We start from the raw sequence: 23,578 nt of genomic DNA, 5'->3' as shown, positions 1-23,578 counted from the left end.
ACACAGTCAAGAAAATTTCACGGTTTAGATAAGATTTTTTTATTTTGGACTTGGAGATTTTTTTCCTAGCTCTTAAGCTATGCGCATAATGTCTCAACAAATAGCATAGTAGGCTGACAAATTATACGAACGAGGTGCTAAAATTTACGCAACAACTAAATTAAGTTTCGTACAGGTGCAGAAAAAAATTACCCAAATCCTTCAGTAACGCACGATAAAAATAAATAAACAATTCAGTGGCGCCACAACCTTTTTAGGTCTGGGCATCAAATTTATGTATCTGTATCTGGCAAGGCAAGTAGGTGATCAGCCTCCTGTGCCTGGCACACGCCGTCGAAATTTTGGATCTAACGCAAGCCGGTTTCCTCACGATATTTCCTTCATCGTTCGTGCGATCGTTAAATGCGCACATAGAAAGAACATGCATTGGGGCATAGCCGGGGATCAAACGACCTCATGGATGAGAGTCGCACGCTGTTCAAACACGTTTATTACATAGAGTAATAAATGAGCGTAAATTTAATAAAGCACGTTCCCAAAAGTGATAAAAACTAAATATAATCAATTCCTAAAAAACAATTTCAATCTTAAAACGAACAGCGATCACAATTCGACTAAGTCCATGTCACAGTATCTTTTGATTAAATCCAAAAAAATCTATTAAGCAGGTGTTCTATGATCTTAGGCCATTAAATATAATAAAATCTTATATCTAATTTCTTGGCTTAATACAGTATATCCTAGAACTTCTAGGCCATAATGATCCTTCAACATTAAACATTCATCCAAGGATCAAATCACTTCTTAGCCAACAAGTCCAAACTTATCGATCTATTCTATACATTGTTACTTCTTGGTTTAATACAGTCTATCCTAGAACTTTTAGGCCATAACGATCCTTCAACATATAAACTTTCTATCATCCAAGGATCAAGTCACTTCTTAGCAAACAAGTCCAAACTTATCGATCTATTCTATATATTGTTAATTCTTGGCCAACAGTCTATAATAGGCGGATTGTACAAAATCCGCGACAATATTAACGGCAACGTGCCCAATTTCCGTTCGCTACAAATCCGTAACAGGCCCGCACATGAAAGTTGAGTTAGCGCTTAGACGGCGCGTGCGCATCTCATCCTGATCGCTGGGGATAGATTCCGGTCCGTTCGACATAATGCCGTTGAATTTGGACCGCAACTGTGTGACAAGACGTTCTAGTCTGGAAGTGAGGTTAGCCTTGAAATATAGTAAAAAATATCTCAGTAAAGTGCGGTGCAAAAGAAATAAAAAAGCATGCGATTATTTATATCAAGCTGTGTTGGTTATAGAGAAAATTATATTCATTATTCAACTGGCTACGCTACAGAAATATACGTAATTAACTAAAATTATTATCCCAACCAGAATTAGGTATGAAAATATTTATAATTCAGCTAGCAACTTAATAAAAAAAGCATTTAACCAAAAACCTTTATGAAACAAACACAAGGCGAAGCTGATCACTCTTGCTGTATCCGGAAACATTCACAAAATATCAAGTATCTTATTAAAACCAAGCGGCAGTACAACCTTTTTTAGATCTGGGTGGTTCTGTATCGGTTTCATGATCATCATTTGTCAATCTAATAGGCAACTAGGTTATCAGCCTTCTGTGCCTGACACACGCCATCGACTTTTTCGGTGTAAGCGCGTTTTCCTCACGATGTTTTCCTTCACCGTTCGAACGAATGTTAAATGCGCGCATAGGCAGAAAGTCCATTGGTGTACAGGCTGTGATTGTTCCTACGACCTCAGGTATGAGAGTCGCACGCTGAAGCCGCTAGGCCAACAATGCTATAAAGATCTTATTAAGAAACGTTATACTTGCTTACACGACGCTTCTAAAACTCAAAGGCTGATCACATACTTATCTATAAATATTCAAGAAACTGAAAAACCAGCAAGTATTTTCATAAATATTCGCCAATATTTAATGTCTTTAGGTATAAGCAACCCTTCACGAATTTTGTATTTTACCTCCACTGTATTAAAATATATATTATAGCCGTCTATATACATATATATATGCCACTGACTGACTGCTACTTCCTAACCTTATCAAAGTTTTGTCACTTTTTAATGTGACATAAGCAGGACAAAACACTAAATAGCTGATTTGGGCGAGATTATTTATACTATAAATTTTAGGTACTCACTTGAGAACGTTGTCATCGGAGTTTTGTTTCGATTTGCGCAGTTCTGCAATTTCCCTGCGCAGCCGCATCCGTTCACTTTCGTCTTCGCTAGTACCATTCGACATTCTATTATCCTCCATACTGCAATTTTATTTGAACATGTTAAAACTGCCTCTGATTTAACCAGAATGCAGTTTTTTTATCTTTAGATGTTAATAAAAAAACTGGTTCACGAGTTTATGGGTATTATTTTCCGAGACAAGAATGAGTTTTTTTGGTTCAGTTATTTAAGGGTTGGACACGACACTGACATCCCCACCTAGGTCTGTATTATGTCGGGAATCAATATTAAATCTTGTCTCAAGATAGGGCAAACTAATGTTTCGACCACGTATTTGCGTATTCTTCCCACGAGAATGTAAGTGCGTGCTCCTATTTTACCAGGAAAAAACTTTGTTTTTAATGTATTTTATTATTATTAATTAACTATTAATGACTTAAGAAGTGACGTGGAACACGGTGTAATGGTTACAGCTCCTTACAAACATTGTGTAAAACCAAAAAACTTGGCGATTAAAAAGAGTGGCGGAGAGTTTATTGCCAGTTCTTTTCTTCCGTCCAACGCCCTTGATTTAATATTAGAAGCATTTAATGTATATTTCTTTTTTGACGTGCATACGTGTACATTACCAATATGAATAAATGATTTTGATTGATTGATTACAACTCTACGACTCACAGCAATAACAACTAGTATTATATAGAACCCCGAAAAGTTTATAAAAAATGAATCTGCAATAATAGTGTAAACAATTACCCATTAGACACCCTTAGGATTCTTAATTCATCTTCCAATTTGTTGATACGATCCATCATGCATCGCTTGTCCGCTTCCGACGCTCGCAGAGAGGCCTGTAATCATTGTATGTACTGAGCCCACATACTCTAATTAATTAAGTTTTAATAGCTACATATTGTTACCATAAATGTTGTTCTACAATCCCAATGGTAATCCCGTCTAAACTAGAAACGGACGGATTTAATGGTGAGCTATAACATTAACAAATTAAACACTATGTTTGAAGCTGGGTAACAACTGACTAAATCAACTAAATGGTTTAGTGAGTTTATAACTAACATAAAATTGCGGGTAGTGGGGTTGCGACGCTACCAACAACTAACTTGGCTTATCTAAGGTGAACCCTTAGAATCTAAATGACACTTATGTTATTGGACATTATCGGTAACGAGAATGTTAAAATACAATTTATGAGCATGGTAAAAACTAAATGTTAGGTTACAGGAAGAATGAGATAAAAAATAAACCAAAAGTAAACAGTAACTTGACTTATTAAGAGCGTGATAGACAAAAAGACGGTAAGTATAAGATTGTTGTAAATATATCAATATAACAAATAAATATTTTAATTAATGCCAGTAAGTAAGTAATCGAGATAACCTATTCACTAGAGTATCAAAGTAGCAGATATAGCGAGCCGTAGAAGACTTTTAGTTCTAATTGTACAAGAAAACAACGTTTTCCGGTGAGCCTTCTGGCAATGGGCGGCGGTATCACTTACCATCAGATTAGCCTCTTGCCCGTTTGCCATCTATTACATTACAAAAGTTAACTAAACGATCCACTATCTGTACGCAAAACTACGCAGAATTTGTAGCTAAAAATAGCTCCTATTGCCAAGTTACTACATCTGCAGACAAGTGCAGTACCGTTATTTCAGCTAATATATTCGCGGACACGAAACGCTGACCGCGCTGCCATATTTCACTTGGCCTGCAATTTCTGGTCGAAATACTTGAATAACAGGTACATGGTGTTCACATATAATTGTCAAAATGTATACAAAATAATAACTATTTTAAAAGAAAGTAAGTATGGAGTTTCTTGCCCATTCTTCTGTATATGAAACTACGTTTTAAAGGGGCAACTAGAGTGATTTTTTAATAAATATTATTAACATACTATTTTGACTTTCAAACGTGCCTTTTTAATAGGCCTGATTGAGATAAATGATTTGACTTTTGACTTTAAACAAAATGCAGAATACTTTAAGAAAAACTTATATTAAACGCGTTTATTACATTATTTACCCCGAGCTTTCCCATGCTTTGCAATTGCAGCGAGACTGCTATAGTTGACAAGTATTTGTTAGTCATTCGCAATATTAACGCCATCTTTTGCCGTGAAGTTGAAACTATTTATACAGAAAATGACTTTTTGGTGTCCTCTTATCGGGGGATTAAATTTATTTACTATAGTTAATAGTGAGTTCATTTCGTGTCAAAGGTCAAACATACATGTTCTGTAAGTATTTCCTGGTCCATTATTTCGAAACTTACAGTCCTTCCACAGTACGAAGAAAGACTAACGTTTATTTCATTAAAGCATAGGTACACATATACAAAAAAAATACCAAACCATTCCAAAAGATAACTTTTACATTTTACTTTGAAAGACGTAATGGATGTCGCGGATTTGAGTTGAGAGATGGCGGATATCTACCACCTCAGGGTAGAGACGTGCGCCGTAGCAAATACAATTGTGATATCAACATCGCTTCAAACAAGTCACGTATGTTAGAGAAAATGTCTTTCTCTATGAAAGCTCAGACTATTAATTACGAGCCGCGAAAGTTAAGTCAACTAATTACATTCCTGTCACTGTGTACATTGGTTATGGTTGCAGTATTAGATAGAAACATTAAAATAAATCAGTGGCGCTAGAACCTTCTTAGATATGGGACTTAGATTTCTAAATCTGTTTAATTTTAGTGATCACTTGTCTTATTAGGCATGTAGGTGATCAGCCTACTTTTTGGGTCTAAGGCAAGCTGGTTTCCTCACGACGTTTTCCTCTACCGTTCGAGCGAATGTTAAATGCGCACATAGAAAGAAAATCCATTGGTGCACAGCCGAGGATCGAATCTACGACCTCAGGGATGAGAGTCGCACACATACATTATCATTTTAAATATAACAACACCATGAAGTTTGTTTACGTGTTAACTAACGCGACGCCATCTTGCGTAGAGCGTTTTGGCGGGTTTAAATACATGCTTTTTAAAACACAACGTGGCTTCCAAATCCCAAACATATTAAACATTATCCCTTTATTTTGAAATGAACTTAGCAACTATTAACTCGACGTTCACTTAGCGAGTGCTTCGCGTTACCTACGCGTTTTTGCACGTCAATTAACCTATTACGCCCGTTGCGCTCCACTCGCTAATGATTTACGTATACGCTGCGCCCACGTACATACGTACATGAGAAAATGTTCAGCTTAGCAACCTTTGAACGACGATCATCCGACATAACTGATGCTATCAGACTTTATTATTGAAATGTTTTTAAGTAATTAAGTAGGTTCTATTGTCGATAAGATTATCTCTTTGTATTTATAATATATCAATCTTTTATGATGAAAACACAACCAACCAAATAATTGCGCTATACAAACAAAATCTGTGGCTACAACCATTGTAGGTCTAGGGCTCAGAATAAAAATGAATCACAAAATATGTAGCTAAGCGCAAATCTGGAAGACGACTGGACCAATCCGAGAATTTTTTCTTGAATTCTAAGAAATATCTTTTAGGAGAGAAACCTTTAATATCCTAGTACTGAGGTTTTTGGTTAAAAGCGCACCGTCTTTGTGGGGTGGTAAAGCAAAATGTTGCATACGTTGGTATGTAGCTATTAAAAAGGTAGGCTAAGTAACAAAATCATATTAAGGCGAAACGAAGTTCGCGGGGGCAGCTAGTGCGCAGCGTTGGCTACGCACAGCCAATAAAGGCCGCCATTTATATAATGTACTCCGTCTTTTGTTTTCGTGCATAGTGCTCAGGCTTTGTGGTTTAACCCGAAGAGCGATTGTCAGCGAAAGTTTCGCTTATCGTAATGAAATATCAATTAAACAGTCGCAGAAATATTTGATATACATAACAATACAGCCTAAATCGTTTGAGTCTTCGTACACGTAACACGATTCAAACATCGAACATCAAATCAGCGCGGGTTGCGGTGACGTCACGCGGGGTGGCGCCGCGCTGCATCCACTCACATCTGCCAATATTTACACAACGCCCCTCCCAGTACGCACCCGTTCATATTTCAAATGCCCCGTGTAGGGAGAACTACAAAACACGGCTGGCAGCTCATCACACCGACGCGTAACTGTTCAAGTCAAAACGTAGATGTTTTGTTTTTGTAGAATTGTTCGCACTCATTATCATCATAATATCAACGTTTTTCTTTTGTTTTTAATAGGTAGCCTATTTTTGCTTTTATAGAACAGAGGATGAATGGACAGGAGGCTCACCTGATATTAAGTGATACCGCCGCCCATGGCCCCTTTCAATGCCAGAGAAGAATTGGAACACTCTTTTCTTGAAAGACCTTGCTGAGCACATCAAGCTTCTTGGAGCCTAATTTAGCCTTTCCCTCATAATGACGGCGAAAATGAACGTCGTTCAATAAGTCAGCCAGTACTCCAATACTGGCTATGGCTTTAAGATCATCTTCGAAAAGAGGAGTAGCGACAAAGAGGTTTTTTAGCGGAAAACGCGCAAACTTGTCTATATTGGGGTTAATTCTAGACTAGATTTAGCCGACCACAGTCCGAGACGCAACGTAGCAGAGTTTCGACTTCAGACACAGACTTGTTCCGGTACTCATCGAGAATAAATAGTTGTATCCATAAAATCTCTTATATAGAAACCTCATTTTATTAATTACACTTGTTATTTTAATTAATAAAAACATGTGTCAACCTAAAATCACACGGACGCATTATTTTTCAATAAAAATTCACGGCAACATATAAAGATACGACTTGTATGGTGTACAACTATAAAATAACTTAATCCTAGTAAAGTTAGTAAGAGGTTCACGAGTAAAGACCTCCGGACTACTCCATTTTTCCCTATCCATCACCAAGTCTATCCAAAAACCTTCCCCTGTCTTAATCAACCGCCTATCCAGTGACCTACCACTTTCTTCTTCCGAATGGATCAGTAAAAACCGTTATTTTCTTCGTCCAATTGCGTCCCATTTCCATTATAATTTGTTGCATTAGTGTTAGCGTTTCGTTCTATTAACCTTACATTAAGTGTTACATGTATCATTAATACAGGTAAGTCTGGGCCCAAATCTGTGTGTGTAATCAATCTGTTGCAATAACTCTGCAAATTGTGCCCTTCATTACACCGCTGTTACGCTGCGGTGTAATAGAAGGCTTACAAAGGCAACCGAACGTACGAATGCCCTCGCGTTTAGGTGAATCGATGCGTTCCGCTCTTTAGCGAGTCTACGCTGATTTTATAATCCCTAGTTCGCGAACTGGTACCGAACCCCCGACTATGTTTATTTACTTTGACAAATGCTGCTATACCTACGGGGCTTGCATTGTTACGAAATTTATCTATGAATGCATTGTAATGTTAAATTTCTCTATGGAATATTATGTTATGTATTTAGTATGACAAGCGTTATGGGAAGGCATTTTAAATTTGGAATTATTATTGGTTGTAATCCAACGAGCACTGTCGGCGTAGTGGTTTCAGAAGTCGTGGGTTCAGGCCCCGGCTGCACACCAATGCACTTGTCTATGTGCACATTTAACATTCTCTCGAACGGAGAAGGACAACATCGTGCGCTTGCCTTAGATCCAAAAACTTGACGGCGTGTGTCAAAGGAGGCTGATTCACCTGCCTATTAGATTGACATATGATCATGAAACAGATACAGAAATCTTTGGCCCATAAGTACCTAAAAGGATTCTAGCGCCACAAATTTTTCTTAATTTTAGGTTTTTTTTTTTTGGATAAAATTTAGGCTGCTAAGTAAATATACTACATATCAAATGAAAGCTTATTTTTTTCCTATTCGACGGTTTATTTAGTGTACATAGTTAAAAAATAACTAGTTATATGTACATTACAGTAATTCATCTAATTAGACTGAAGAGCAAAAGCGTATACGATTGTTTCACTGTTTAAATATAATTACGGACGACACAGTAACCACACATGACGGCACATTCTGACGAATGTCTAGAACGTAATAATCTATTGCCACTCTTTTCGCGGAAATATTATGACCTTGGTGAAATAGGGATCTATTATTAAAATAAAAAAATAAATCAGTGGCGCTACAATGTTTTTAGGTCTGGGCCTCAGATTTCTGTTTCTGTTTCATGATCATTTGTTAATCTAATAGGCAAGTAGGTGATCAGCCTCATGTGACTAACGCTGTCAGCTTTTTTGATCTAAGGCAAGCCGGTTTCCTCACGATATTTTTCTTCACGGTTTGAGCGAATGTTAAATGCGCACATAGTAAGAAAATCCATTGGTGCACAGCCGGGGATCGAACCTACGACCTCAGGGATGAGAGTCGGACGCTGAAGCCACTAGACCAACACTGCCCTCTATCGCTGGGATCTATTATTACCATTCTTTATTCGTTTTTAAACTGTCGCATTAACTTTAATGATTATTTGGTAGAATTACAATCTAATCTAAAACTATCTTTATGGTTGTTGCGATCTATTTCAGGGGAGGTAAAATTTGGTAATTGAGTAATACTAACATTGTGCACAATATAATTTCCGTAGAAAAAAGTCTTCTTCGTGTTATTTTTTATATGTTTTGCAAAAATTTTGAAAAAATTACAGTTATAGTACATCACCCAAGGAAGTCAAAAATGAGAAAATATTAAACAGTCGTAATAGTGCTTTAACTTAGTTCCCCGGGGCAGGTGATATAACCTTTTAACAAATTATTAAAAATTGTATTATAACTATAACCAAATTATATCTTCATAAAAGTGAGATAAAGTTATAGAAATATAATCCAGACATTGAAATGTATTATTTTCTTAGTGTGAAAAAAATTGTACAAAATTTAGCGCAGTCACGGGTTGTGGGTGTTTCGCGAACAAACAAATAAAGGTGTATGACGTGAAGACGAGTGGAGAGCCCTCAACGGACCACCCAACGCTACGCAAATACACTAATAGTTATAAGAAAAATGGAAATATCGGTTTTTGTAAAAAAAGAAAGGTTTTTGTGAGAAAATTATGAATTTTTAGGATTGTGTAAAATATTACTTATCAGGTCTAGTAGGGAATAATCGATAGACGAAAAGATAGACGATAGGCACAGAGCGCCCCACGCTTTTTCACAATAATACCAGTATTTTTTCTTCATTACCATTTTCAGCCTAAATTAGGAATTATTTTTCACTTTTTAGTTTAATGTGCTTTAAAAGCGTATTTTATAGTTTTTTTAAACTATATTTATTTTCCACTTTTTAGTCCTAGCAACAATACGTGTTGTCTCAATTTAATCGTATTGCTTTGTGGACTTTGTTTTTTCGAGATATTTAACCTGTGAAATTATTATATTGTCGCTGATTCTTTATAAGTGTACACAGATTGAATTAAATCTGTCCGTTTAAAGTGGGTCAAAATCGAGTCCGAAGGAGTCGGTTACATACATACATACATACAGGTGAAGCTAATATAAAGCATGTAAAAAGGGTTCTTATACCTTCGTTATGTAAGAGATTATAAAAAAAACTCAGCTGCATATCTTTGCTTGCAGGATTTTTTTATAAAACAGGGGGAAACGGGCAGGATGCTCACTTGTTAACTGATACCGCCGCCCATGGACAGTTAATGACAGAGCTCGCGAGTGCGTTGCCGGCCTTTTAAGAATTGATACACTCTTTTTTTAAGTACAAAGTTTTAATCTTCTTTGAATTAGTTGTCTAAGATTCTACTCCGGAATGCACGAATTCTCATTAAATAGCCGGTAAAGAAATACCTACGCATCATAAGGAAGTTAATTTTTTTTACATATATTTATAACACGGCAATGCAGTACCATGAAATAATGTGGTGGCGCATGCTTAACCCCATATAAATTAATTAAAACATCATGATTTGTGGAATAAATGAAGGAAGGTACATATTTTTGGCTCTAACCTAACCTGATCACAAACGCCACTTAGAATAATAAAGCCTAAACTAATGTAATTCACTGTTCCATGCATGTAATATTATAAGTTTTATAAATTATTTTAAAGGGGTCCAAAGCCATGCGCTTCTTTAATATTACATACAAGTAACGAACGATATAAAAAGAACTGGAGCTGTTTTAATTAAAGCCGTGATTCGACAAATTTATCGAGAATATAACAACGTATACATATTAGATAGAATAATGAGTTCAAATTGTAAAACTATCTTTACATTTTATCATGGAGTTATCTATACAGTTAGTATAGTTATCTAGACTAACAAAAGTAAGAAATAGGACGAAACTAGAAAATATAGAATACAGTGTGAAACAATTAAAATGGCGATGGGTAGGCCATACGATAAGAGATAATACAGGTAAATGGACTAAAGATATTGTAGTATGGTATGGTACAAGGCAAAAGAAACCGAGGAAGATCATTGATCCTATAGGAAGACAGACGTTCTTTAAACAGTAGCAGGCCCACTATGGCGGACAGTCCAGGACAAACTTAAGTGGAAAAATCTGGGGGAGACTTATGTCGGAAGACAAGCAAACACTGAGGAAGACTGAGTAATTATATTAAATATGTTAATACATAATTTTATTAGGTGTAAGAACTTGGTTGTTAGAAATAAGGGCTTTATTTATTCATTCACAGCAATAATTAAGAAACGGTAATGTATACATTATCTTTAATATTAATTAAGCGTGAAATGAAACAATTTTTATAAAAGGAATAAAATTGTAAAAAGCGCCATCTAGTATATATCTGTTAAACTACTAAACGATGCATCAGCGCCGTTTCACAGCTACACAAATGGTTTATTATAGTTTGGAATATTCTCAATAGATGGCGCTCTGTTAAGTCATACCTTAATTTCTTCAAGATTCCTTTCAGCAACTTTTGATTCTGATGTGGCTGACCCTGAACCGCTCTGTAACAAAATTTACGAATAATAATTATATATATTTAAATGAGAAAAGATTAATTAAGTACATAAAACAAATTAGGTTTTAATTCTTACTAATTAAAACGATAAAAAATGTAGCTATCAACCATTTTACATTAAAATCTCCTTTATTGGTAGTGAAAGGCGTGTATGAGTGAGATTAGAGAAACACACGTCGCTATTTAAAGTAAAATATTCGATAAGATACTGGTACGATGATGGGTTGACTGAAATGTTTATCGATTTTACCACAAGTTAGAGACGTTTTCAGCAAGCTGAAATGTGATTTATGACCGTTTTAGGAGAGGTTTTAATATTCCAGAAAATTGTAATTTTAATATAATTATTTTTTTCAGTCTGTTTCAGAGTAAGTGTAGTCGAATGGTACAGTTTTCAGGAGTTATGAGGACTGGTGAAACCCCTTTGATGGAGGAATATGCTAGAGTGAACTTTCTAGGTGTGTTTCGAACTGTGTGAACTGCGTAATTAAAGTAATTAGTGACAGTATTTTGTGTGTAGCAATTTGCGTCTTTTTAATGAATTTAAATTTCTAGAAGATTTATTTTTTAATCCTTGAAGAGATCTACGGCGTTTCTATCCGATACCCTAACTCGTAACAATAGATTATAATCAAAACATTTCCTCTTGAAATTTTCTTGATAAATTCAAAAATAATATGATTATTAGTTCAACTTTCACAAGTCATAATAGTGTGAAAAATTTGTGTAAATAGATTATAATATTAAAAATCAATTTCTTGGTTAATCAAAAAGTAAATGAATTCGCTTCATGATCTTTTAAATCAAAAATACTATTCGTAATTGCTACGGCACTTTATTCAAGATATTCTATATAACAATTACGACGGTACTACCAAAATTATACTAGCTCACCCAACAGACGTTGTTATGTACACACGTCAATTCTCGAATCCACGCACAAATTTCATCAATATGGGTTTAGTATTATTATTAACAAAAGAAGATACATATATATATACCAGTGAAGCTACCGAGATACCGACTCATATTTGGAAAACCAGCTGATTAGTTGGAGTATAGATAAATTGCCTAGATACCGACTGCAGCGCCATCTGCCGGGCTGATTTGTGAATCTAAACCATCCAGGGCGCCACTCAAACGCATACAAAAAAATTCGGTCCGTTAAAGAGGAGTTCAGTAACATACACACGTACAGTAGAATTATATATATAAAGATAGAAACTGAGCGGCAGTGTATTAGAAAATATTAATTCAAACTCTAAAACACTGTATAAGAAATCGATTCAATAATTTCTGGTACTATATGAGTCAAGAAGTCAGAAATGTTTTTGTCCTACAAAAGTGAACTTTGTTACCACGTAAAATCAAGTTTTGTGAGTAATCTGCTGACGAAAGAATCCCTAGGAGAATTATAATGGCGCGAAAAATCTCGTTTACAGCATGACTAGGTCAAACATTATCTTATCGCAATCTTAGCGTCAATGCGATACCGCTTTGTCGATAAAAGTTTTACCTTCTGAGTCTTTATTTTCGGCCATATTGCTTTATAGGAGGCAATCGGGCAGGAGGCTCACCTGATGTTAAGTGATACCGCCGCCCATGGTCACTCACATTGTCAGAAGGCTCGCAAGTGCGTCGGCCTTTTAAGAATTGGTACGCTTTCTTGCAGGACCCTAAGTCGAATTGGTTCGGAAATACCTCAGTGGATAGCTGGTTCCATAGTGGTGCGCGGCCAAACCTAGCTTAAAAAACGCCCATTTATGAACGACGGTCGAGGTGATATGGATAGTACTTTGTATTCTGCATTGAAGTCCGATAATCATGAAATATATTAATATAAACTATTTGCGTCCAAAAATTATATTGGACGCAAATAGATTATTAACCGAATCATTTGAACATTTTCAAAATAGTTGAGAATAGTCATAGTTAACGATATGAATTATTTTTACAACGCATTCCTCCCACATAGAGTTTATAATAATACAAGATTGTTCATATAGACCACTGCCGATAATTTTTGAAACCAAAAAAAAATACAGTAGGATGAAACCCATTAGAAAAGCAGGGGAATATGATCAAAATGAAAGGAAAAATAAATTACGGTCGATCTGAGGTCGGGGGGGGGGGGGGGGGGGGAGTTTTAAGGGTAAAAAACGGTTTATCTCGATTTCCGGCAAAACTAAAAGTCCTATCGAAGAAAACTAAAAATTAGGGTGTTTTTTCGATATTAATTCAAAATAAGGTAAAAAAATAAATATTTTTAATCAAATAAATTACAGTATATTTGGGATATATTAAGGTAAGTTTTCACCAAATTTCGTTTAAAAAAATAAATTTTTGTAAAAGGTAGAAATAAAAAACCAAAAAGTTGGTTTTTTGAATTTTTCACCTAAATTTTGAGGTTATGTGAAAAATCTGCGAATACAAAAGTTGTAGATCTTTTTATTGCCTACAACTTTGCCATTTAACTTAGTTTTGCCGGAAATCGAGATAAACCGTTTTTTACCCTTAAAACTCCCCCCCCCCCCTACCCCTTCCCGACCTCAGATCGACCGTAATTTATTTTTCCTTTCATTTTGATCATATTGCCCTCCTTTTCTAATGGGTTTCATCCTACTGTAATTTTTTTCACTTTTTATTTATTTTAAAGGCTATCTGCACTGGTCTAATAATGGATACAAAACTGACATTAACATATATGTAGTCTAAAATCTTATTCAATACAATTCATCTTTTGGACTTCGGACCCAAAACATCTATTCATATAGGTATAAATGTACACTTACGAACGTCAATAAATTCTTCTTAATTTACATAACTGCTACTCAAATCGTAGCGTAGAACGGAAATGAACTGACGATAAACTCTAAGCTACTGTTTATCAAGTTTTTTTACAAATTGTAAGCTGGACACCATACCCTACATCACATCAAGATGTTTAGACTACTGACAAATGTCAACTATTATCCTACAGCTAACATAAATTATATACAACAAAAAACAATTAAACTAAACATATAGCGAATGATGAAATACACAATTATATACAAAAAGGTTCAAATGTTTACCAAAGAAAAAAATCAATACAAATTATTAAATACGTAATACCTAATTTGGCTGTGCTGTTTAGTGGTGTGAAAGTGATGGTCTGTACGTGAGGGTGTGTATGTGGGGTGTGCTCATGATGCAGGTGATTTAGCGCTATGGATATTATAGGCATACTATGCGATCGTTTTAATATATGAAATCTAGCCTTAGTAATAATAAGAACATTTTCTCTTTTCGTTGAATTGATGTCTGTGATAGATTTTATCGCGGGCTTTGAGCGCGGCGACCGATTCAAGAAATTCTGTAACGAAAATAAAAACCTAAAACGATGACGTTAAATAGGTGCGGCCAATACGCGTTAGAGCGGGACAGAACGCATACTGCGTATTCACATCTCTCTGACGAGATCGGTGACGTAGCGTAAGCGCGGCCGGTGCAGCCGGTACGCGTTAGAGTGAGACAGACTATATAGGCGTGTTAGTCTGAGTCTGGTAGAGTGGTAGATTGATTTAATAACAAAGAAAAAACTTGAATTAATATCAAAGAATAAAAAATACTGCATAAATAAATAATTATAATTGCACAAGTTGATAAAAAATGCTATGCAATAGCTTTACCGCTGCAGTCCCCGAGTGCCGCACGTTTTTTTTATTATAATAGAAATATAATACATTTCTACATTGTTAAGAAAAACTACGCATGGTTAATCATAACTAACATTTCTAGCATGAATCCATGCGTTAATTGAAAATTGTATTATAGGTGTATATTTTATTTATTTACACTTCGTAGTTAGAAATGCAATTAAAAATTAAATAATAAAGAGGACAACTTGTCCTTTTCGATTTAGGAAGTGAGCAAGAACCTTAAATTCGCTAAGAAGAGTTACGAGATCGGATTTCAAGGATATATTTTTCTTAAGATCGTAGTTTATAGATATGAGCTCGCTAGCAAATCATTCGTGTGGTAAGAAAGAGTTTTAGGATTAAAGATGGTTAAAGATTCTAAAAATTTCTATTATAAGATTTGGTTTTGCACTTCTTGCGCTTTATACATCATATTTCGTTTTTTAGGCTTTTTCCTTACTAGGGTTGCCTGGAAGAGATCTGAAGACTGCCCGTTGACACTTTATCAAGGCTTAGTTGTTACTAAAGCAGTACTTTCGATTATAATCATGAAAATAAATTGCACCGTTACTAATCTCTCTTTCCATCACAGTTTAAACAAAATTTAACATTGACATTATCGATCAGGGTATTTTATCTCCTTGCCATTGTTCGTTAAAGAAAACTCTAGTCAAAATCATATAATCGATAGGCTGAAAAATTTTATTTGGCCCTCACCTTCAAAAGGCACGTGTATTAATTTACACTCTCGTAATATAATTTCGTATAATCGTCTAAATAACTTTATTCATATAGGTAACCAAGTACACTTATGAACGTCAACATAATAAGGTATAAAATTTATTCTAAATTTACATTTACTACAAGTTCGCAAGTCAAACCCGTAGAGCGGGCAAGAAACTCTCCGCCACTCTTTTCTTCTCAAAGACGATATCTACGAACTTTTCAGCCCACCTATTATTTGCTTCGTGCTGTATCAGTGACCTTGGCACAAACATAAAATCGTAGTTAACGTGAAAATGAGTTTTTGAAAATGCTTTTAAAAATTAAGCGTCATTTCGCATTCGTGTATGAAAATGGAAAATCTATGCGTTCGAGCTGCAAAAAAACATTAGCTGACATTATCGTTAACGACGCTTCACTAAAATATCGTACACGCAATATTACAATCACAGGAATGAAAAATCCAAGAAACGGTAGCCATACTTAGGACTGTATATTAATCGTAATAATTTTAATTGCAACGCGGAAGCTATTCGGAGCGTCTCTAATCATCCTTCACTTTTTGTTGTAACTTCGTGACCCACTGTATTAGTGAAAGCAGGTATTATTACGGTCTCATTTACTAAATTTATAATGCACTAGCGATGCGACTGCACAAATAAAGAAACCACCACACATAGACAACATAAACTAGCTTCCTGAAACTAAAATAGCTCTAAGTGGTTTGAATTGAGAACGTGAAACTGTCAGATATATTTCAATCACCAAAGAGTTCGACTAACTCGTTACTGGCTGTTAAAAAAGAATCCGCGTGTGGTTCAAGAAAAATAAAATGTGGTTCTTTGTGTTACACCGAACGAGTGGTGACCTTTGATACATTATTTCGCTTAAAAACAAATATTAAACCAAGTACATACTTCTATATATTTAACGTAAAAAGGCACAAACAAGGAACAAGGAAAGGTTACACTGATTATAATATATACTTTGCCATTCACAAGCCCATAACACTCATGAAATAATATATTTAAAGGCGTAAAAAATAAATATACAGTGTAAACTCTATATAACGACACTCAAGGACACACTGCACACTCGACTGTCCATATTTTGGCGTTACAAAAAGTTGTCGATAAATGGAAAGAAAAATCTGAATTAGAAAAAGAAAGTTTATTTCAGACTAGTGTTAGTAATTACATGAAAAACTATTCTATTCGTAGGTAGGTATTTTATTATGTTGTTTTTTTACTTATTTTATTCGCATCTTGCGATATTAAGGCATCTTCGTGATAAAGCACGTACATGCAACCCCAATTTGTAAATAAAATAACGGATTTCTTAGAAAGTTAATCTTACTTTATAGGAAGTCTACACAACATAATTAAATAAAGTAGAAGGATGTTGTCGCGAACAAGGCTAAGATGATTGATGATATCGGAAGTGATTTCATCATCAGCTTTTTGCGTATTAACCATAATTTAGATAATGTATGTTATGGTATCGGGTTCCTATAGTTTTGTCATACACAAAAAAGATTGTTAAGTAAAATGCCGGGACAATTGAATTAAAACTTTAAAACTATTTGTCTAGTAGCATAAGCGGGAGACCTCAACACTGATTTTTCGTTTTAAGTGCGCAATTAACACAATACAACTTGAGGAAACCGGACTCTAGAGCCAAAAATTTACATGTCCTACCAAAAAGATCAAAGAAACGGTTACAAATTGAGGCCCTTTTTTTTAAACCGCCCATGGAAACTCAATGCCAGGGGCTCGCCAGTGCGTTGCCGGCCTATAAGGTTCTATCCCACAACATTCTATCCCAAAAAAAAAACTTAGTTCAATCACATGATCACCCTTTTGTATTACGCATTTAAAAAGTTATTATTTGCTTATGAAAATTGGCGATGTTCCAACACGCCCGGCTTGCAGTTTCACCAAAGTAATCGAGTATTGAAATTATTTTTATATTATTTGCGTTAAAAAACAGTATATTACAATATATTAGAAGAGGTACATACATCAGTTCTCTCTAGCACCAAGGTACGCAAGCGTGCGTACATAGCTTCTTCTCTGATGCGTGTGGCATCTCTTATTTCCCGCACCAGCTCTGTGAGATATCCCGGTGAATACTGCCCACCTGAAAGAATAGAAAAATAATTTATCCTGTACAATATAGAAATTTTGGATGGAAAAACTCCAGAATGAATATCGCTTTCCAATGGTATTCCTAAAATAACTACATCATATGTATTGAATATCAGTTAGTGCCATATGTGCCAGCGTTATACGGTATTATAAAATATGTATACGTAAAGATACTACACCAAACTATCCACAGTGATCCTTTGTATGTAAATTACTTCCAATAATCTTGAGTTTATTATGTATTTGACATGTGTTCATGCTATTACTATCCAAATACACCTGCAGAGCGCACGTGCATGGTAGAGAACCATTCAAAGTAATAATTTATTTGTGATTGGTTAATGCCATTTTGAATAGCTTTAGTCTTGGACTAAAGTCCCGTTATTGTATAATTTTGCTGGAGAAACTATATATATATGTATATATATATATATATATATATATATATATATATATAGGTATATTTTTTATACTAGTATTATAAAGAGAAAAGTTAGATTTTTTGTATAACAAATAATACATTAAAGAACTACAAGTCCGAATAAAATAATTATTTCACTGTTAAAATGCTGAATTATGAGTATCATAGACTTTCAAAAAATACCAACTGTGCGACACAAGCCACCATAAACAAATATATGGAATTTAATTCGAAGCTATTTATTTACAAAGAATGTTTTTTAAATTAAAAACGATAACGTGGGAATTGAAAATAATTGCCCAGTATTAGGTAAAGCTAAAAAGTTCACACGCACTAAATGAGATTGTCTAATTACGCGATTAATGAGACGACAGTGTAATAAGACGGATTTGCGTATTAACGGTAATACCGGCTCACTTCACTTCAACTCAACGGTTTAATGCAGGATCGACTGGGAAGCCTCATAAAGTGTTTTTTTTTTTTATAGAACGGGGGGCAATCGGGCAGGAAGCTTACCTGATGTTAAGTGATACCGCCGCCCATGCACACTCTCAATGCCAGAGGGCTCGCGAGTGCGTTGCCGGCCTTTTAAGAATTGGTACGCTCTTTTCTTGAAGGACCCTAAGTCGAATTGGTTCGGAAATACTTCAGTGGGCAGCTGGTTCCACAAAGTGGTGGTGCGCGGCAAAACTGCCTTGAAAAACGCAACTATTTACTAGCTGTTGGGACCACTACTTGGTCTTGTCCCAAAAATCTATTCTCTTTTAAGGCCCCATAAGACACCAATGATTGCCATGCGTCATACTCGTGATAGGGCTACTTGTGGTGACTGGTCGTACGTATTCGTATTCGTGTATGCGGTGATGTTAGTTATCTCCACTATGTATTTGCGTGTTGTTCCCACGAGAATGTAAGTGCGTGCTCCTATTTCACCATGCCTCCTGATAGAGGACAAATCTTTGTTTTTAATTTCTTTTATTATTATTAATTACTTAAAGACATGTGGAACATGGTGTAATAGTTACAGCTCCTTACAAACGTTGTGAAAAACAAATAACTTGGCGAATAAAAAGAGTGGCGGAGAGTTTATTGCCAGTTTTTCTCTTCTGTTCTACAATTCCGTAATTCCGTTCCCCATCAATTTGAGAACTGGCAGTAAATGTAAAATTAGAAGAATTTAATGGATATTTCTTTTTTGACGTTCATAAGTGTATATTGTGTTATCTATATGAATAAATGATTTTTGACTTTGACTTTGATTAAATAAAGGTTAAAAACTTAGCCATCAGTGAATGGTTACTGGCGGCTATAATATATGATGACTATAGTATAATGGTATAGTTCATGTATGTTCTAGGTCATTCTAAATGAATAAAACAATTTGACTTTGATTTGTTCTATGACGATGGTTTTACAAAACGTCAATCGAAGCGTTTTATAATTCGATATAATTATTTTAAAACACGACTTATATGTTCTTACTACAATTTTTTAAGTTACATATACCATTAATTTTACGCTACAAAATAACATCCTTCATTAAAAACTTTTGTTGCCACTACACAAAATTATCATTCCTAAACGAATTCGATATTTAAAAAAAGTTTAAATTGAGCCATTCCCAGCCGTAACTGGATACTTCTCTTTAAATGTGATCTAGAAAACGGTAGAGACAGTCTAGATTGTTCATATCCATAAATATATTTTCTACTCACAAATCGAAATTATCTGCGGATTATCGACCTAGGGGTTATCAGAATAGGTCGAACGCAACACGCAATCTCACTTAGTACTGAGATTTGCCAGACACGAACGCTTTTTAGATATAGGTTTTACGGTACTTATAAAATGTCACGAAAACCAAAAAAAGAACGTGAAATATGTTGTTGAAGGTTGCTGTAATAAATGCAAAATTATTAATAGGATCTTTATCTTATCCTATTTAGATAAAAAAAGGTTCCTAAGCCAAGATACAAAATGTAAATAGGAAAAAATCATAACATTTGGTTCTGCACTTCTCGCACTCATCATATTTATTTTTTTAGTTTTTCCCTTTAACTACAGTTGCCTGGAAGATATCGCTTATTAGGGATAAGGCCGCCCGTTGCATCACTTATAATTTTGATGTATTATTTGTGTTTCTTTTATTTTTATTGCAACGAAGTGTAAATAAATAAAAATCAGCAGAGTATAGTTACCTCCAGCACCCATATTTGTTGCACCTTTCGCATAAAAACTTTGAGGTTGATAACTATCCAATTCAGCTGAAAATATTAAAAAAATGAATGCCTTATTTTTACACATTTCATTTAATTATATGTTGTCCTTTGAGATATATATATTTAGTGTATAGAGCGGCTTACTACTGGTAACTACTTGATCTCATAGTAACAGGTGTAAGTTAATTAAACCAACCTGTACTATTGAAATTGTACAACGGCAGACAGGTGAGAAACATGATCTAAGGAACAGGTGAATTAAAAAATGTTTTCAAATTTCAATACAAATAAACTGTTGACACGTCAAGGATAAGTAACATTAACTTGGTCAAAACTTAAGTAATATGATTCACAAGGCAATGTGTAGGATGTTTTTAGTATTAATATATTTTATCATAATATAAAATGACCTCATTTTGTAGGTGTTAAGGTTGTCTTTAGTTGACAAGTCAATATTCAGTATGGTATTTTTTTAACTATATTTATATATACAAATAAATTAATAACAATATGGAGTATATAAGAAAATTCCGTGCACACATAGTGGTATGGAAGAAAGTTTTAATTTTACATGATAGACATGTATGTGTGACAAAAATTAAGGGATTAAGTATATGTCAATATTTTATTTCACTTTTAGGCTCGATTATAAATAAAGTTGCAATATTAATTTCACAATTTTAAAGGCACTTTGATTTTGTTTGAGGAAAGAATAGTCAATTCAATGTACTTATAAAAATTGTAAATCTAATTATAAAAAGTGTGAATCTAGGTTAAGTAACAATAAGCCAATTACCAAGTTGTTTATCATTTAACTGTAAAATTCTTTAAGGTATTTTCTTCACCGAGTTTCACTAAGATGACAATTAGTCCTAAATAAATTTTAGATACTGTACTTAAAAATTAATGAAATAAATTATCAGCATATATATGGTAATCTGAATATCAATTGATAGTCATTATCAATAAAATTATTATAAATCAAACTTGTAACAACTTCAAATCGCAGTTAATGGTCTACTCACCTCTTGTTTCTTGTAATTCCTTAGTCAGTCTTTCATTAACCATTTTCAATGATGTTATCTGGTCAAGCAAGTACGACAATAGTCTGCTTCCAACCTGACTCCCAGACACACCAGAACTAGATTCAGAGTCTGATTCCCCATTGGCTTGTTCTTCTGGACCTTGTATACCTCGCATACAAGGATCACTGTACCGTCTATTATTACTACCATCATCTTTATCATTAAGCAAATCACTATTTGAATTTGTGTCTCCAGTAGATGTGACAATAGGTGGCAAGCTTGCAAAGTCTTGGCTATCAGAAAAATTCTTTGGTTGCATGTAATTTTGATTAGCTACATCTGCTGGTATACTAGAAAGTTCTTCTGCTCTATTTTTACTCCGCCGTCGTATTCTAGGTCGCTGCACCTGAATACTTTTGTTTTCGAAATGCTGCGGCCTGTATTCCGGATAATGGTGCATCATAGGGTTGTAGTGCATGGGCAAGGTTGGTAAGGACATCGGTTCATTCGACCCGTACATTAAGCGATGGGAATCGTATCCTGGAACAATTGGTGATGGACACATAGACCAATTTAAATTCGTTCGTTGATTATCATATCCATCTGGAGCGGATTCCTGAATATGATGCATTGTTTTATCCAGCCATTTCGATAAATAGGAACTTTTACTTCCTTTGGATTTTTTTCGCTTTCCCAGAGGACCGTTGCTCGGCGATGCATTGCCGTTCACTTGTTTAGGAGTAGAAGCCATTGAAGCGGTGAACGGATAATATACACTTTACTAGAAACAGTTTTTTAACAATGCTAAGCTCTACTTCATTTTACAAATGTGTTTATAAATAAATACAGCTGAACTTAATTTGAATTAATTAAGTCTCGTTTTTTCGGTAGCAGTTGCTCGTTCGCACTTCACGTTATTTTGCTATCGGTTCACGCGATTGACAGATGACGGATACCGGTTGCTAATGTGGGGATAGTCGGATAACGTCACATGGGTCAATCGTCATAATATGTCAACGAGTAGTGCTCATTTATACAAAATAGTCTAAATACAGAGACCGAAGAAGTAAAAACTATGAATGTATTTTCACGAAGCCACTGCAAAAATGTAATAGCAATTCACTGTAAATAATGTTTTTATTAAGTAAATGGTGCTTCTATTTACTTCTATGTAGTTTGTGAAACAATAACGAGATGGCGCTGTAAGCGAATAGCTGTCTTAGCTGGTGTAAAAATAGTCTTTTAATTTCTACCATAATTCAAATGTGCAAAAGATGCTCCAAAAATATGTCAGGAGAAATAATTAATAATTATTGATCAATAGAATCAGATCACATATGAACAAACACAAACAATGTATTTTTTTAAATCATATATAGGGGTAATTTTACTACAAGGATACTCAAGTAAAACAGAATTAATTATATGACAGAAATTTAATATCAAAATATATAAAATAATGATTTTATGCACATTCAACATTTGATTTATTTTTATTACATTATAATATTAACTATTAAATAGAGTGTAGATATCACCATAAATACTATGGCACAGTATGTGAAAATGAATTTAAAATAACATAAAATTAAATTATTCTGAAATAGACTATAGATTTCAAATAGCAAAAGATGAAAATAAAATAATTGAAACATACACAACTACCTCTACGTAAATCTACTTAAAAAATGAAAACTACAGATATTTTTTTTAAAATAATGAATTGCATTTGGAAATTATTTTATATTGTACTTATGGAAGTGGATATAAACTTACATAGCGTATCAATTAATTTAATGATTACTAAATTTACGTGTAATGAAAAATATTCGAGAGAAACAATTGGTACTTCTGTACACGAAACCCCAAATACAATGATTAAATTATGTTATTTGTCAATATGTTAGTTACCGTTGAGGTATAAAGGCTCCGAAAGTTAGCTTACGTTTAACGAAACGTATTGGTGTTCTCACCCTCACAATTGTCAGTGTTTTTATATACTCCGATTAAATTAGCCGCTTTTTATTGATAATTGTGTTTATATGAGCTTAGTATAATTGTCAACTGACAATTTACAATAAGTATTCACAGAAAATCTTAATGACAGTTCTGGTGGGCAATAGAAGTTGTTTTTCTTTAATTAGATACTACGTTCCGTAATACGCAAGCTGTATAGAAATTGGCATAGTATGCATAAAC

At 34.5% G+C, this 23,578-nt stretch overlaps 1 protein-coding gene across 2 annotated transcripts; it reads right to left on the bottom strand.

Moving 5' to 3' along the window:
* Nucleotides 1-387: 387 nt before the first annotated feature.
* LOC125053257 lies at nt 388-22,325 on the bottom strand. Of its 2 annotated transcripts, none has more exons than XM_047654524.1 (7): nt 21,380-22,324; nt 20,334-20,399; nt 17,588-17,706; nt 11,088-11,150; nt 2,992-3,086; nt 2,196-2,315; nt 388-1,219 (listed from the first exon to the last, which is right to left on the bottom strand). In XM_047654524.1, the coding sequence occupies exons 1-7, from the start codon at nt 22,128-22,130 to the stop codon at nt 1,069-1,071; spliced, it is 1,365 nt and encodes a 454-aa protein (XP_047510480.1). In that variant the 5' UTR covers nt 22,131-22,324; the 3' UTR covers nt 388-1,068. The 2 variants fall into 2 exon arrangements, with proteins under 2 accessions (XP_047510480.1, XP_047510488.1); XM_047654532.1 differs by having other exon boundaries at nt 1,082-1,236; nt 21,380-22,325.
* Between the last annotated feature and the right edge of the window lie 1,253 nt (nt 22,326-23,578).

Source organism: Pieris napi, chromosome 1 (assembly GCF_905475465.1).
Source record: "Pieris napi chromosome 1, ilPieNapi1.2, whole genome shotgun sequence".
Lineage (NCBI taxonomy): Eukaryota > Metazoa > Arthropoda > Insecta > Lepidoptera > Pieridae > Pieris > Pieris napi.
The sequence above is the reverse complement of the archived record's forward strand: the minus strand, read 5'-3'. Positions and strand labels throughout refer to the sequence as shown.

Bases quoted from the DNA above. Each gene is read 5' to 3' on its own strand.
- LOC125053257 (XM_047654524.1), bottom strand. From the start codon at position 22,130: ATGGCTTCTACTCCTAAACAAGTGAACGGCAATGCATCGCCGAGCAAC. The intron at 20,400-21,379 runs GTGAGTAGACCA...TAATATTTTCAG, and splicing joins GGAATTACAAGAAACAAGAG to CTGAATTGGATAGTTATCAA. The intron at 11,151-17,587 runs GTATGTACCTCT...ATTTTGTTACAG, and splicing joins TGGTGCTAGAGAGAACTGAT to AGCGGTTCAGGGTCAGCCAC.